Genomic DNA, 15,719 nt, shown 5'->3' with positions numbered 1-15,719 from the left:
AAAATGTATTGAAAAACTTTTCAATAAAAAAAAAGAAATAAGAGATGACAAAAAATTGGCAGGCTGGAGAGCTGGAGGGGAACCCTGGGCTTCAAGCTAATTGGGGAATGTGATTTATGACTGTTAACTGGAGGAGGGAATTGTGCTTTGTTACTTTGTGTCCAGGGGACGGGAATTCTGTTTTTGGCTTCGATTATGTTAGTGCTGATGCTTTGCTACTCCAATAAAGATTCTTTGAGGTAAACAATGCCTCGAAGTTCTTTGAAGAGTTTCATCTGTCGGAACCATGACACGTGGATTGTATGCGGCATTCATGTACCAACGCAAAAACCAAAACAGGCGAGAATTTAGTGTTTTATTAAGTTTCAATCCAGTAAAACATTACAGAGCACCCTCAATATCTTGATTTTTCTTTAAAAAAGGAAAAACTTCAAAGAAAATTTATCCACATTCATTCAGTTTTTTCCCCCATTTTTCTCCCTTTCGTGTGTAATTAACTAGCATCTTTCCGTATGCTTGTAACCATTTATCAGGGGGAAGAAAACATTTATTTACAAACCAAGATAGTTATAAAGCGTCCTGACCACATTTTTAGTCCTTTTATGCCTTTAAAAAATTCATTTAAAAATAATAATAATAAAGGAATGTGTGTGTGTGTGTGTGTGTGTGTGTGTACCTCAAACCACATGAGGCTTCCTATCAAATGGTTCAGGTAAAGAAGACCCCACCTCATAGAATTCTCCCTCCACCCGATATTTTTGTTTACACCCACATTTAAACACCTTGCACAATTGTTTTTTCACACTTGGGCAAGAAAGGATAGGGCATCCCCATCCAAGAATTGCTGAATTCAAGACTCGTATCAGCAGGTGTGGAAGATGGATTTACTATCTCACTGCACCATGGATAAGAGTTTTCATTCCTGATCTCAAAGTGAATTCTTCTGGATTTCTCCCAGGCGTTTAAGTGCTATTGTTGTATGGTTCCGTAGGACTTCACAAGCAAGCAACGTGTTGCTTTTGTCAGTACCTTTGGAACTCCTGGCCACATGGAGAAAACTTGTTTAAAAGTATCCTTGGCTGTTGGAAGCATCCTTAGTTAGAATCAAAACTTCTGGGCTCAAAATTTCTGCCCGTTGAAAGATGTGACTCTAAAATCGAGGTGCTGATCACAGCCGTGGAAGATCTACAATTGCACTGTAAATATCTAAGCCAGGGGTAGGCAACCTTGGCTCTTTTATGACTCAGGAATTCTGGAAGTTTAAATCCACGAGTCACAAAAGAGCCAAGGTTGCCTATCCCTGATCTAAGCCTTTGTGTGTGTCCACCTGTGGAACTTTAAGGTACCTGTGCTTCAATTCCCAGAATTCCCGTCAGCAGGGTTGGCTGGGGACAACTGGGAAATGGAGTCCAGACACTTTAATGTCGCCATGGTTGAGAAACATTGGTGTAGGCCCTGTACTGCTGGGAGGAACATGTAGCTCAACCTGGAATGGGCTTCCGCAAATTTTAAAAACTTACGTTTTGCTTTTAATTCTACACGTGGTGTGTGTGTGTGTGTGTGTGTGTGTTTTGAGAAACCCTCTTTTTTTTCTTCCTTTGAGCTTCACCAAAACCAAAGCCCTGCACCCAAGTGCCACTGGATTAAAAAAAAATTCCAGAGGCCCACAGTCCCATGTAACGGAGACGACCATCAACTGTCCCATGAAGGGGACACCCAGCCCAGGATCACGCACCTCTTTGCATCTTTTTTTGCAAAAGTCGAGTCCTTTTTTTTAGAACAGTGACCTGAAATTGCTGCTGGTTCCCATAAGGGTTTGGGTTTTTTTAAAAAAACCCAATTTAAATAAACTTTAAAAGTGCATCTCTCTCTTTTAAAGTAAAAAGTAAAAAAAAAATGTTTCCTTGCACTAGCAAACATTATTTAAAAGCTTCTTTTTTCAAGATGGCGGCTAATTCCGTAGCTTCCTACCAATCTACCTCAACCCAAAAGATTGCTTTTCAAGCTTCCTGCAGCCGTCTACAGTGAGAGAAGCAACAAATGTCTCTTCCAGAGGTTCCTTCTCACCTCCCCACGGAGAAACACCTGCCAAAAAATATTCAGGCCACCGTTTCAAACTCCCCTTCTCAACCAGCCAGGATCCATCCTGGTGTCACCCTGAGACTCATCCTTGCTTTTCAAATGATAAACATTTAAACCAGGATCCCATTCTTTAGCACCTAGGTTGTGGAAGCTTCTGCCCAAAGGGTTCGGATTCCCATTTTTTCTGAGCTGCAAGAAAAGCCAAAGCGACATTCCCAAATCCATACAAATGATTCAGCCCTTCCTATTTCCCAAAGCGCTCAGCTAAATCAGATTTTCTTCTGCCCCCCCCCCCTGGAAAGAGGGTCGCTCAAGTCCATTTCTTTGATGGGTATCATCCATGTACATATTACATACACCGGATATAACCTGACACACGCAAACACACGTTAGAGAGACACTCACACTCACAAGAGATGGGAAAAGAGAAGGCTTCCTTCAAAAATCCTGCAGCTCAGGAATATTAGAGTAGAGGTTGAGCGTCTCTGGGTTGGAAAAAATATCCCGCTTAGCCACTTCCTTGCCGGCTATGATGTGTTTGACGGCTACTTCCACTTTCTTTCCGCTGATGGTGTACTGAGAAAGGAGGAGAAGGTGGAGAAAGCAGAAGAAAGGAGATAATGAAACGATGGTTTTCAAGGTTGGCCTCAATGGCCGTCGGTAAAAGCGCCCTGCAGCTAAACCAAGTTAACGATCTAAACCAGGGTTTTTCCAAGCTTGGTGACTTTAAAGATGTTTTGGACTGCAAATCCTTGCTGGGGAATTCTGAGTTGAAGTTCACACAAGGCAGCCAAGGTTTAAGAATTTCAAAGGTAAAGGTCAAGGTTCCCCCGCACGTGCATGCTAGTCGTTTCCGACTCTAGGGGCCGGTGCTCATCTCCCTTTCAAAGGCGAAGAGCCAGCGCTTGTCTGAGGATGTCTCCGTGGTCATGTGGCTGGCATGACTAGAAGCCAAAGGCGCACGGAACGCTGTTACCTTCCCACCGGAGTGGTCCCTATTTTTCTACTTGCATTTTTACGTGCTTTCGAACTACTAGGTTGGCAGAAGCTGGGACAAGTAACAGGCGCTCAGTCTGCTACGCGGCACTCGGGATTTGACCCGCCAAACTGCCGACCTTCTGATCAACATGCTCAGCGTCCTAACCCACTGAGCCACCACGTCCCTTATATATACATATATGTATGTGTATGTGTATATGTATAAAGGTAAAGGTCAAGGTTCCCCCGCACATGCGTGCTAGTCGTTTCCGACTCTAGGGGCCGGTGCTCATCTCCGTTTCAAAGCCGAAGAGCCAGGGCTTGTCCGAGGACATCTCCGTGGTCATGTGGCCGGCATGACTAGACACCAAAGGCGCACGGAACACCGTTACCTTCCCACCGGAGTGGTCCCTATTTTTCTACTTGCATTTTTACGTGCTTTCGAACTGCTAGGTTGGCCTTCCTCCCTCCCTTCTCTCTCTCTCTCTCCTTTCCCTTTCTTTTCTCTTGCCCTCCCTCCCTCCTTTTCTGTCTCTACTTCTCTCCTCCCTTCCTCTCACCCTCCCTCTCTTCTTCCTTTCTTTCTTTCTCTCTCTCATTTCTCTACTTTCTGGTTGATTATAAAAATTGATTATTATTCCAAAGTGGTCTTTCTTTCTTTCTCTCTTTCTTGCTTGCTTTTTCTTACTTTTCTTTTTTCCCCTTCTTTCTGTCCATCTTTCTTTGTCTCTTTCTTCCTTCCTTCCTCTCTTCTCTATTTTTCTTCCTTCCTTCCTTCTTTCCTTTCCTTCTTCTGTTCTTCCTTCCTTCCTTCTATTCTTTGTTCCTTCCTTCCTCTCTCTCCCTACCTATTTCCTTCCTTTTTTTTCTTCATTCTCTCTCACCTCTTCTTTCTTTCCTTCCTTCCCTTCCTTTTTTGCTCATTCATTTCTCCTTCTATCACCTTCCCCCCCCTTTCTTCCTTCCTTCCATCAATATATTTTTCCTGCAGCTTAGGATGGCATTTCATGAGTGAAATTTCTGGGAGTCTACCTCTGTGAAGATCTGACCTGGAAAGTTAACACAACCCAGGTGGCCAGAAAGGCCCAACAGAGGCTTCACTTTCTTAGGATCTTGCGGAAGAACAGGGTAGAACAACGGCTAATGACCCTCTTTTACCGGTCTACTATAGAGAGCGTCCTCTCATACTGCATTGTGGTTTGGTATGCTGGTCTGACAGCCGCAGATACGAAGGCATTACAGAGGGTGGTGAGCACAGCACAAGACATTGTGGGCTGTTCCCTGACACCACTGGATGACCTCGCCAGGGCTCGCTGCCTTGGAAGAGTGAGGAAAATTCTCAGGGATGACTCACACCATGGACTGTATCTCTTTACTCTTCTGCCATCGGTTAGGAGATATAGGAGTATAGCCAGCCGTACCAACAGGCTGAAGAACAGCTTCTATCCGTGGGCTGTTAGGCTTTTGAATAACTTTTGTGAACTTTTGTGAATTTTATGCAGAATTGGCTTGGGAGGCCGGTGTGTGGTGTAGCTGGTTCACATGGTGTAGTAAGATGGAGGGTTTGTTGTCACTGTGTGTTGGGGGGTGGGAGCACAAAGGGAGGCTCAGCTAATCTCAATGTACACATAGTTGTACTTTGACAATAAAGGTTCGTTTCATTCCATCCACTTAAGCTTGAAGGAAAAAAAAAATAACCCAGGAGAAATGGGGGGGAGGAAATGTGTCCAACTGTACACAGTTTCAGCTACAAAACTGGGTGTGCAGTTCATGTTGTGCATTTTATTCCTCTTTCGATTTGGCGAACCGAGCTCACTCAAAAGGCAGCTGCATTCGGATGGATCCAAAGGCTAAAATGAAACCCCCCAAAAGTCCCTCCATCTGGCCTCGCTAAGAACTACCCAAGCGCTTCCCTGACAAAGGTTTATAAAACCGCTAATGTTGGTTTTATTTATCAGGGATTTGCTATGCTTTCCTTACAGGAGGAACAAATGAGCCTTATTGAACAGGAAAGACACATCTGTATGTTGCTAAGCGACACGGGTAAACTATTTATAGCTTTCCAACCTGAATTTACAAAAAAATATATATATTAAAAGATGGCTAAGCATGTGTGGGCACCAGAAAAATAACTGGTTGATTATAATAATTATTATTCCGAGGTGGTCTTCTTTCTTTTTCTTTTTCTTTCTTTTCTGTCTTTCTCTTTTTCCTTCCTTCCTTTTAATAATAATAATAATAATAATAATAATAATAATAATAATAATAATAATAATAATAATAATAATAATAATAATAATAATAATAATAATTTTATTTATATACCGCCCTTCTCCCGAAGGACTCAGGGCCATGAGTCCTTTTGCTTCTCTCCTTCCTTCCTCTTCCCTCCCTCCCTTCTTTCTTTTTCTTCCTTCCTTCCTTTCTCTTTTCCTTCCTTCCTTCCTTCTTATTCATTCATTCATTCATTCATTCATTCATTCATTTACAGAAGGGGAGGAGAGGAGGAATTAAGAACGTACCGGAATCCCTTCCGTTTCCAGAATAAGACTGGGCACGTGCCGAGCCGAAAGGGCCACCCGAATCGCTTCCCTGATTCGCTTCACCAGATGGGGACTGAACTCGTGGTTGGTGGCCATCTTCAAGAAGAGGACCACTCTTTCCTCACCGTCTTTGTTGTACTGTGGGACACAGAGGCTGTCGGAAACCTCCTCGAATGCTTCCACTGAAGGAGAAACGAGGTGATGGGTTGAAACATCCGGATCCCGGGAACCCCAGCAGATAATTCTGAAAACTTTTGACCCCCAAGAATGGATGGTCTAGCCTGGTGATCCTCAACCTGGTGTTCTGAAGACCTCATCATGTTGGAGAAGCCTATCTGTGGTGCACTGACGCTGAGGAAGTCCACCTTGTGGTGCATAATGAATGGTCTTCTCCAACGAGGTGTTCTCCAGAATTTAGGGAATTGCATGCCCACTAAACACTGAAGTTGAGGCAGTCCATCCATCTTGGGAGTGTCTAATGGATTATCTTCTCCAATCTGCTGTTTTCCAAAGTTCTAGAAATTGGACACGCTCAGCAACCCAACACTTGGCCATAATAGGGTAAGAATTTTAAAACAATGATTGGAAAGGTACCTTAATGCTAAGCCAAATCTTCTCTCTCCACAAAGCTGTATAAGACAGGATTCTTAAGAGACCCCAAAGGTGCTTTTTCAGGAGGCAACTGGACTTTCTTATTTTTCTTTGCAGACGTTTCGCTTCTCATCCAAGAAGCTTCTTCAGCTCTGACTGGATGGTGGGGGATGGAAGGATTTATATCCAGTTAGAGCTGAAGAAGCTTCTTGGGTGAGAAGTGAAATGCTTTCAAAGAAAAACAAGAAAATCCAGTTGCCTCCTGAAAAAGCACCTTTGGAACAAACTATGACCTGGATTGAGAACCTCCATAGACATTTAGCGATTCTTAAGAGGATTTTCACAAAACGTCCTTGACTTACAACCATTCATTAGCAACAATTTGAATTAATAACAGCCTCTGAAAAAAATCAGTTACAACCTAAATTCTAATTTACAACTCTGACATGATTGCAATTGGGGAACTGGGCAACCAGCTTGCTTTTAGGACCAGTTGCAACATCCTTACTCTCACATAATCACGATTTGCAATGTTTTTTGCCAATTTCCAGCAAAAAAACACATCATTGGTTAGGCTGAATTCACACCTATGATCATGACTTGACTTATGACAGTGGTAAAATGGTTGTAACATCGAATCTGGTCATACGCTGACACTATTCATGACTGCAATGACTTACAGTAGAAATTCCACTTCCGATTGTGGTCGTTAAGGTCTATTGTAAAAAATAAAATGGAGGGGGGGGGGAAGAAGCATTATCTTCCTTGGAAAAATGGCAAAATATTTGGAGTAGGTTCACAGGATTGAGTCAAAATAACAATAACAATAACAATAACAATAACAATAACAATAACAATAACAATAACAATAATAATAATAATAATAATAATAATGAAAAGAAGAAACAGGGGAGACATGATAGTAGTCTTCCAGTATCTGAGGGGCTGCCACAAGGCAGAGGGGGGCAGGTTGTTCACCAAAGCAGCAGAGGGAAGGACAAGAAACAATGGTTGGAAACTGATCAAAGAGAGAAGCAACCTGGAATTAAGGAGAAACTTCCTGACAGTGAGGACAATCAACCAGTGGAACAGCTTGCCTCCAGAAATCGTGGGCGCTCCATCACTGGAGGTTTTTAAGAAGAGGCTAGACCAGGCGTGTCAAACTGGCGACATCACACGACATATCGCGACTTTTTTCCCATTGCTGGCATCTGGTCGTGATGCATCCGGTCCGCGGGCTGGCAGTTTGACATGCCTGGGCTACACAGTCACTTGTCTGAGATGGTATAGGTCCTCCTGTTTGAGCAGGGGGCTGGACTAGAAGACCTCCAAGGTCCCTTCCAGCTCTATTCTATTCTATTCTATTCTATTCTATTCTATTCTATTATTATTATTATTATTATTATTAATAATAATAATAATAATAATAATAATAATAATAATAACAGCTTCCATCCTGCGACGATAACTGCAACACCCTGAAACATCCACATCTGCCTATCCCAGGTCCTTGGGAAGGACGTGATAGGTAGACAAAAACGCCAAATCCAGTCTGAACATCTGACTGACTGCAACGATCAATGATAATAATAATAATAAAAATATCGTCTCTCTTGTGATCCAAATGAAGATATCCACGCAAACTGGGTTTTCAAGGAAATCAGAACCAACGTGGCACAGCTTAACCTACTTCTCTCTTCCAGCCCTCTTGTAGGAGGGTCTTTGGGGGTGGGGTGGGGTGGGGGGGAAGAAGACAAAAAGCTGCTTCAGGGGAATAAAAAGATGAGGGGGAAAAAATCCAGAAGAGTTGGGTGGGAGGAAGGCCTTTGAAATTGCTCCCACAGAGGGGAGAATTCAAACCAAACAGTACTTTGATTCACTTGATCACGATCCATCCCGGCCTGCTGACAACCTCTTTGTGCCCGCCCAAGAGTTATGGCTGCAATGCGCAACGAAAGGACGATGCACAGAGGACAGTGGCCCTGTGTGGCTGGCTCTTCCTTGGGGGGCAGCTCAGCACCACTTGGGGGAAGCTCAGACTAGCTGTTCAGCGGGCTGTGTGAAAGAAGGCAGGATGGAGCCGTTGCGATGGCGCCACTCGGAGCTGCAGATCTCCAGCATGGCTAAAGCCGTGGCAGCATCCATAAGGCCTGTTTTAAGTCCATGCCCACAGCACCCTTCAGGATGAGACCCAGCCAAGAGCTTCATCTCAGCCCAAAGCTTCGATGCAGGTAGGCCTCGACTTACGACTTGCTAAGCCAGACAGATAAGAGAGAGAATTCTTTATTGGCCAAGTGGGATTGGACATACGCAAGGTGCGCAAGTTCTCAGTGCACACACAAGCGGCAAGGGACAATCATGAACCTTAAAGCTCTGCCCCCATTTTGCGGCCTCCCTTGCCGCAGTTGTTAAGCGAATCACCGCCCGTTAAGTTAGCAATGCGGTTGTTAAGTGAATCTGGCTCGCCTAGGGACTTGGCTTGCCAGAAGGTCGCCAAAGGGGATCCTATGAACCCGGGACACTGCCACCGTCATAAATACATGCCCGTGGCCAAGCACCTCAGTATGGATCACGTGACCACGGGGATGCTGCAACGATCGTTGTGAAAAACAGTGAGAAGTCATGCCGCTGTAACTCTGAATGGTCACTAAATAAATACATGTCAAGGACTATTTGTAACCAGGTCTTGATTCTGTGTGATATAACCGGGGACAAGTAGAAAGCAAGACTTGGTGGTTGGTTTCTAGAAAGTAACCTTTCTGTAATCGCTGAGAGTGAGTTGGGCAGCCCTACAAATTTTCTTAAATAAATCGATCGAAAAAGAGCCAGAAGGGACCTTGGAGGTCTTCTAGTCCAGCCCTCTGCTAAAGCAGGAGAACTTATACCAACTCAGATAAGTGACTGTCTAGTCTCTCCCTCACTGTCAGGAAGTTTCTCCTTAATTCCAGGTTGCTTTTCTCCTTGATTAGGTAAGGAAACATCTGAAAGAAGCCAGCAAGCTCAGAGAGCACCAAGGACCACCACAGTCAGTCCTTCCTTCCTTCCTTCCTCCCTCCTTCCCTTCCCTTCCTTGCTTTGCTCCCTCCTTCATTTGTTTGCTTCTCTCCTTGATTAGTTTCCATCTGTTATCCTTCCTTCCTTCCTTCCTTCCTTCCTTCCTTCCTTCCTTCCTTCCTTCCTTCCTCCCTCCCTCCCTCCCTCCCTCCCTCCCTCCCTAATTCCAGGTTGTTTCTCTCCTTGATCAGTTTCCATACGTTGCATCTTGTCCTGCCCTCTGGTGCTTTGGAGAATAATTTGATCCCCTCTTCTTTGTGGCAGCCCCTCAAATACTGGAAGACTGCTATCATGTCACCCTTACTCCTTCTATATTTTATTTGGAAAATTTATATTGCCGCCCACTCGCACATGGCGACGCAAGGCGGCTTACACGATACGCAAATAAATACATAAACCACCCTGTCTCCTGACCCTCAGAGGGCTGGCAGATACAGAAATCAAACTCCACTTACCAATGTTATAGATCTCCGAACTGCCAAACCTCACTCCGCTCGGATTCAGCGTGCCGTCGCTGGGAAAAAGGGGCGAGCAGAAAAGAATCATTAAAGGATCGTCAAGGTTTCGCAAACTGGCAACACGGACGCCACCCCTCCTACTTCGCAAGAAGCCCCTTGGGTTAAATGTGCCCCCACCACAAGCCCCCAATCCTTAGGAAAAAGATTTAATCGCCTTCCCCCGAAATTGTTACAGGGAGTCCTCAACTCAGGTCATCCATTATTCTAATAAACAAAAAAATATCACCAACCAGAGTCACCGGATCACGGGACTCTGCAACCGGTCATAAATGTGAGCCACTCGCCAAGTGCCCAAAATGTGATCGTGTGACCAGGGGAGGTGACATTTTTATGATGGTCAGAAGTGCTTTCTGGGCCACAAAGCACCCTTTTGAGGTGCTTTAATGACCAAAAGGTCATTAAACCTGAGGACTGTCACCACCCTCAGACCTCAGGTTTACACAGGTTTCAGTCAGAAGCAAGCTCCTAGTTTGCAGAGGGATTTTAACAGCCTTCTCTAGATCTATTCAGACGGAAAATTCAAGTTTCACCACAAAAATGGAAAGCAAATGAAAGAAAGAGAAGGATCAATCAATCTCCTCCGGCCACACTACCCTGAATTGCAACTTAATACTTTTTTTTTCTCCAATCCCAAATTGCCAGGAATTGAACCTGGAACTTTCTGCGGGCCAAGAAGGAATCCTGTCTCCGCTCTATGATTGATCCCTGGTCCTTCATCCTTCCTTCAACCCACCGTCAGCCAGACTGGGATCCAGACAGAAGTTTATCGATCCAGATTGTCTTAGTGGACAATCAATTAAACATGAGCCAAAATTGTACGGCGGCAGCCAAAAAAGCCAGTGCAATCCTAATTTGCATTAACAGAGGGATTCAATCAATACCACTCTATAAAGCCTAAGTAAGACCACCAATTTTTGTCTCCACACTGTAAAAAAGATGTTGAGACTCTAGGAAAAAGTGCAGAGAAGAGCAACAAAGATGATTAAGGGCCTGGAGGCTAAAACATACAAAGAACAATTACAGGAACTGGGCATGGCTAGTCCAGTCAAGAGAAGGGCCAGGGGAGACATGATAGCAGTGCTCCAATATTTGAGGGGGGTCTCACAGAGAGGAGGGGGTCAACCTATTTTCCAAAGCACCTGAAGGCCAGACAAGGAACAACGGATGGAAACTGATCAAGGAGAGATTCAACCTAGAAATTTCCTGACAGTGAGAACAACTTCAGAAGTTGTGGGAGCTTCTTCACTGGAAGTTTTTAAGAGGAGACTGGACAGCCATTTGCCTGAAATGGTATAGGGTTTCCTGCCTGAGCAGGGGGTTGGACTAGATGACCCCCAAGGTCCCTTCCAACATTATTATTATTATTATTATTATTATTATTATTATTATTATTATTATTATTATTATTATTATTTAATTTTAATCCCATTTATATCCCGCCCTTCTCCGAAGACTCAGGGCGGCTTACAATTTAAGCACAAACCAATGTGCTTAGCAAAAGCCTTCATTCTATGTATATGCTTGCTTATTAGGGCTTTCGGCCCCCGCCAAGCAGCATTATTACAAAGTCAGCTTATTGCCCCCAACAATCTGGGTCCTCATTTTACTGACCTCGGAAGGATGGAAGGCTGAGTCAACCTTGAGCCTGGTGGGACTCGAACCTGCACTAATTGCAGGCAGCTGGTGTTACTTAAGGAGGCATTAGCCCACTGCTTCACCAAGGCTTAATAATAATAATAATAATAATAATAATAATAATAATAATAATAATAATAATAATAACAACAACAACAACAACAACAACAACATCAACCTTATAATAATAATAGTGACCTACAAGGTCACTTCCAACTCTGGTTATTCTATTCTGTTCTGCTTTCCAATTGGTCACCTCTAGTGACAAACTCACCTGCGGCCCAGCATGATGATCCCACCCGTCTGAGGGTTAATTTTGCAGTAGTCTCCGTGGGCCCAAACACCTGTCCAGGAAAAAAAAAACCACAAGGTGGTCAACTAAATCTCCACAAAAACAATTTTTTAAGCACCACCAGGTCACGGTCTTGCAGCCTTTTGAAGAATTGCACGCTCGGGTTGTGTGTGTCGGAAGAGACAAAAGAGGAGAGTTGTGTGGACAGGTTTGCTCTCCTCCGTGAGAATTACCCAGCTTTGCCTTCCAGATGTTTGCAACCGGCAACACCATCAGCCTCCGGAGCTGCCGGCCTCTCTTTTTTTTTTTGCACTGCAAAACCAGCAGCTTGCTTCAGAAGCCGGAAAAGTGTAAGAGGGAAAGGAATGACACCCAAAAAAACCTCTCCTCTTTTGCTGGCAGAGCGGAACAAAATCAAAAAGTCAAACAGAGACAAGGATCCAGATGCCGGTCCTATCAGATTGGCAATTCTCTAGGCAAATATTGGTCCTCCCAGCAATACTCGGTGTGTTCAAATATTAGTTTACTGTAACACTGGGAAGGCCAAAAAGCAAATACACACACGTACACACGCCCAGTCTCAGCTTGAAGACTGTGGATCTCTCACTTACATACCTGGAAATCGGGAAAAATACGCCTTCCGGTATTTGCTTCCGTTTTCATCGTTCCAAAAATGTGTGGGTTGACAAGGGATAGGTTTGGTGCAAACCAGCTCGCCACTTTCTCCCCAAACAGGCTCCCCTGATTGAAGAATCAGATAAAAGGGTTATCCCGCCCCCCAGTTTAAGTATTGCTTAACTCAGGGGTGTCAAACTCAATTTCACTGAGGGCCGCATCAACACTGCGGTTGCCCTCAGGGGGCTGGTTGGGTTTGGCCAGGGTGGGCGTGGCCTACTGGGTGGGCATGGCTAGAGTGCGTATGGCCTACTGGGTGGGCGTGGCTAGAGTGTGTATGGCCTACTGGGTGGGCGTGGCTAGAGTGCGTATGGCCTACTGGGTGGGCATGGCTAGTGCGTATGGCCTACTGGGTGGGCGTGGCTAGAGTGCATATGGCCTACTGGGTGGGCGTGGCCTACTGGGTGGGTGTGGCCAGAGTGCACATGGCCTACTGGGTGGGCGTGGCCAGCTCTACATCGTTCGCATCAAGGGTGCCTATGGGGGCCTGGGCAGGAGTGGGACAGATCTGAGGGTCCCTGGCAGAAGGACGGTCTCTGGGCCAGGGCCAAGGCAGTGGGGGCCGTTCCCTCACTGTTTCCAGGATGGTCACATGAAACCACTTCGTGGGCCGGATCCGGCCCCCGGGCCTTGTGTCTGACATGTCTGGCTTAACTGATTTTGTACTGCTCAGGTGACCCTAAGGACACAGGTCAACCTCTAAATGGCCCCAATGTCTCTCTAAAAGGATGCAAGTAACCAGCTGTCTGCAAGGAGTATCAATCCTTTTATTCCCCGCCATCCAGTTAGAGCTGAAGAAGCTTCTTGGAGGAGAAGCGAAACGTCTTCCAAGAAAAAAAAACACAAGAATCTCCAGTTGCCTCCCGAAAAAAACACCTTTGGGACAACCACTCCCTTCTAGAACTGATGAAATGTCTGGGTCACAAAACGTCTGCAAGAAAACAGACAAGAAGTGCTAATGGCCCTCAAACAGGTCCAGCTACTGTGGAAAAATCACCAAATACAGACTGGGTGAGACCTGGCTCAAAAAACAGCAACTGTGAGAGGGACCTTGGAGTCCTAGTGGACAATCGCTTGACCATGAGCCAGCAGCGTGCAGCAGCAGCCAAAAAAGCTAATACAATCCTGGGTTGTATAAACAGAGGCATAGAATCAAGATCACACAAAGTATTAGTACCGCTTTACAAAACACTAGTCAGGCCACACCTGGAATGCTGTAGCCAACTTTGGTCACCGTCAGTGCTTTTTTTGTAAAAGAAAAAGGTGCCGGAACTCACACATGTCATACAACCCGCCTTGACTAGCCTACAAGGTTCCATCCAAAAAAGGTGCCGGAACTCCGTTCTGAGCGTTCTATGAGAAAAAAAGCCCTGGTCACCATACTATTAAAAAGATGCTGAGTTTGGAAAAAAAAATCAGAGAAGAGCAACTAAGATGATCCAAGGCCTGGAGACTAAAACATACAAAGAACAGCTGCAGGACTTGGGTCTGGCTAGTCTAAAGCAAAGAAGAAATAGGGGAGACATGATAGCAGCATTCCAGTATCTGAGGGGCTGCCACAAGGAAGAGGGGGTCACGTTACTCTCCAAAGCACCAGAGGGCAGGACAAGAAATAATGGTTGGAAGCTGATCAAGGAGAGAAGCAACCTGGAATTAAGGAGAAACTTCCTGACTGTGTGGGCAATCAACCACTGGAACAGCTTTGTCCTTCAGAAATCGTGGGCACTCCATCACTGGAGGTTTTTAAGAAGAGACTGGACAGTCACTTGTCTGAGATGGTAAAGGTTCTCCTGCCTGAGCAGGGGGTTGGACTAGATGACCTCCAAGGTCCCTTCCAGCTCTATTCTATTCTATTCTATTCTATTCTATTCTATTCTATTCTATTCTATTCTATTCTATTCTATTCTATTCTATTCTATTCTATTCTATTTCCATTCCATCTCAGCAAAATAGACAGATCAATTCCTCATTTGAGTAATGATCCTTAGTTGTTCCTAACAATTTGTTCCACTTTCTCTGTTCTGACGTGAAGCAAAATATCATGGAGATGTCCAGGAAGGTGAGGTGGCTTTAACAGACCTACCTTGCTCATTCCACGCTTCTACTGCCATTGCAAGATTCCGCGCCTGGATCTCGCCTTTGTAAACCGGAATGGTCACGTTATGACCCATAAAACACGAAACTATATCGGTGCCTCCTACAATCAGAGAGACGGAGAAAATGTTGCCAGGACAGCTCCCCAAAAGGGTCAAAATTCCTACGTGCAATAAGCAAATCATGGAGGAAGCATGTGGAAAAGTCTGTGTAAGTGATTCCAGGTGGCCCACGAGTCATAGCTAGCTTCTACACCTTGTGTCTAATGACATGTCCAGCGGAGAACCTTGAGCTGATTAGAAACCTCAACACTTAGACCAGGGGTCTTCAAACTGGCTGAGGAATTGTGGGAGTTGAATTCCATGAGTCATAAAAGGGCCGAGTTTGAAGACCCCTGACTTAGACCCAAGGTGGATTCAATGTTTACCAAGAACCTCATTAACAGCCAGAGGGGTGTGGAGACATCCAGATTTCAGTTTATCTTCAATCGTGGAAGTCCACTGGGTGACTTTGGGCCACCTCCTCTCTCTCAGACAAGAACCAGTGTGGGATCATGAGCTGTCCTGGCTAGGATGAGACCCTGGTTCCCTACAAAGTGATCTTGGGCCAGTCACTATCACCCGACATTGGAAGGCTCTCCAACAACTTGAATTCCAGTAGCATGCTGCTACTGAATTGAGCCATGGATTAATGAATTATCCTAGCCACCTAAGCTTGCCCCCAAAGTGAAGCATCAACTAACCACATTCAGATGTTGCATTGGTCTCTCCAGAGGCATCTTTGAGTCCGTCACTCACTCCCAGCCTGACCTACTTCAGAAGTTTGTGGGTCAAAATTAAAGGGAGACTTATCAGTCTCATCTGATAAAGAACACAACCAAGTGTCAACTTTGAATGAGAACGGCTGTGGCCATTTTCCTTTCTCATTTTTAGCTGACACACTCAGCAAAGAGGGAAGGGGGTTGCGGGTGTTTGGCTAGCCAAAACAAACTTTCTCACGGGCTTTCTCTGGTGAGAACCAAGGTCATCCTCTGCTCCCGGGACGGCGGGCTGGGCATGCCAAGAAAAGCCCGCCAACAAGCTGTATGGAGAAACGTAGTTGTTTGCATAGACTTGGGGGCGGGATTTTCTAACTTTGCATTGGGGAATTGTTATGTATCTCTTCAGTCGTGGTTTCAATTTGGAAGTACCGATGCATTGTACGGATAAACATGTTCTGATGGATACTTGGGGGGGAAAAATTGGGTTAGAAATGTAA

At 45.0% G+C, this 15,719-nt stretch overlaps 1 protein-coding gene across 1 annotated transcript in view; it reads right to left on the bottom strand.

Moving 5' to 3' along the window:
* Window positions 1-341: 341 nt before the first annotated feature.
* AACS (acetoacetyl-CoA synthetase) overlaps window positions 342-15,719 on the bottom strand; it is a 39,126-nt gene continuing 23,748 nt past the window's right edge. The window contains exons 13-18 of the mRNA XM_083373325.1: window positions 14,452-14,565; window positions 12,309-12,434; window positions 11,676-11,745; window positions 9,704-9,762; window positions 5,583-5,785; window positions 342-2,658 (exon numbers count right to left, since the gene is read on the bottom strand). Of these exons, the coding sequence (XP_083229451.1) occupies window positions 2,521-2,658; window positions 5,583-5,785; window positions 9,704-9,762; window positions 11,676-11,745; window positions 12,309-12,434; window positions 14,452-14,565 (710 nt within the window). The 3' untranslated portion in view covers window positions 342-2,520. The remainder of the gene's footprint in view (window positions 2,659-5,582; window positions 5,786-9,703; window positions 9,763-11,675; window positions 11,746-12,308; window positions 12,435-14,451; window positions 14,566-15,719) is intronic.

The sequence above is a fragment of the Vipera ursinii genome, assembly GCF_947247035.1.
Source record: "Vipera ursinii genome assembly, chromosome: 14".
Lineage (NCBI taxonomy): Eukaryota > Metazoa > Chordata > Lepidosauria > Squamata > Viperidae > Vipera > Vipera ursinii.
The sequence above is the reverse complement of the archived record's forward strand: the minus strand, read 5'-3'. Positions and strand labels throughout refer to the sequence as shown.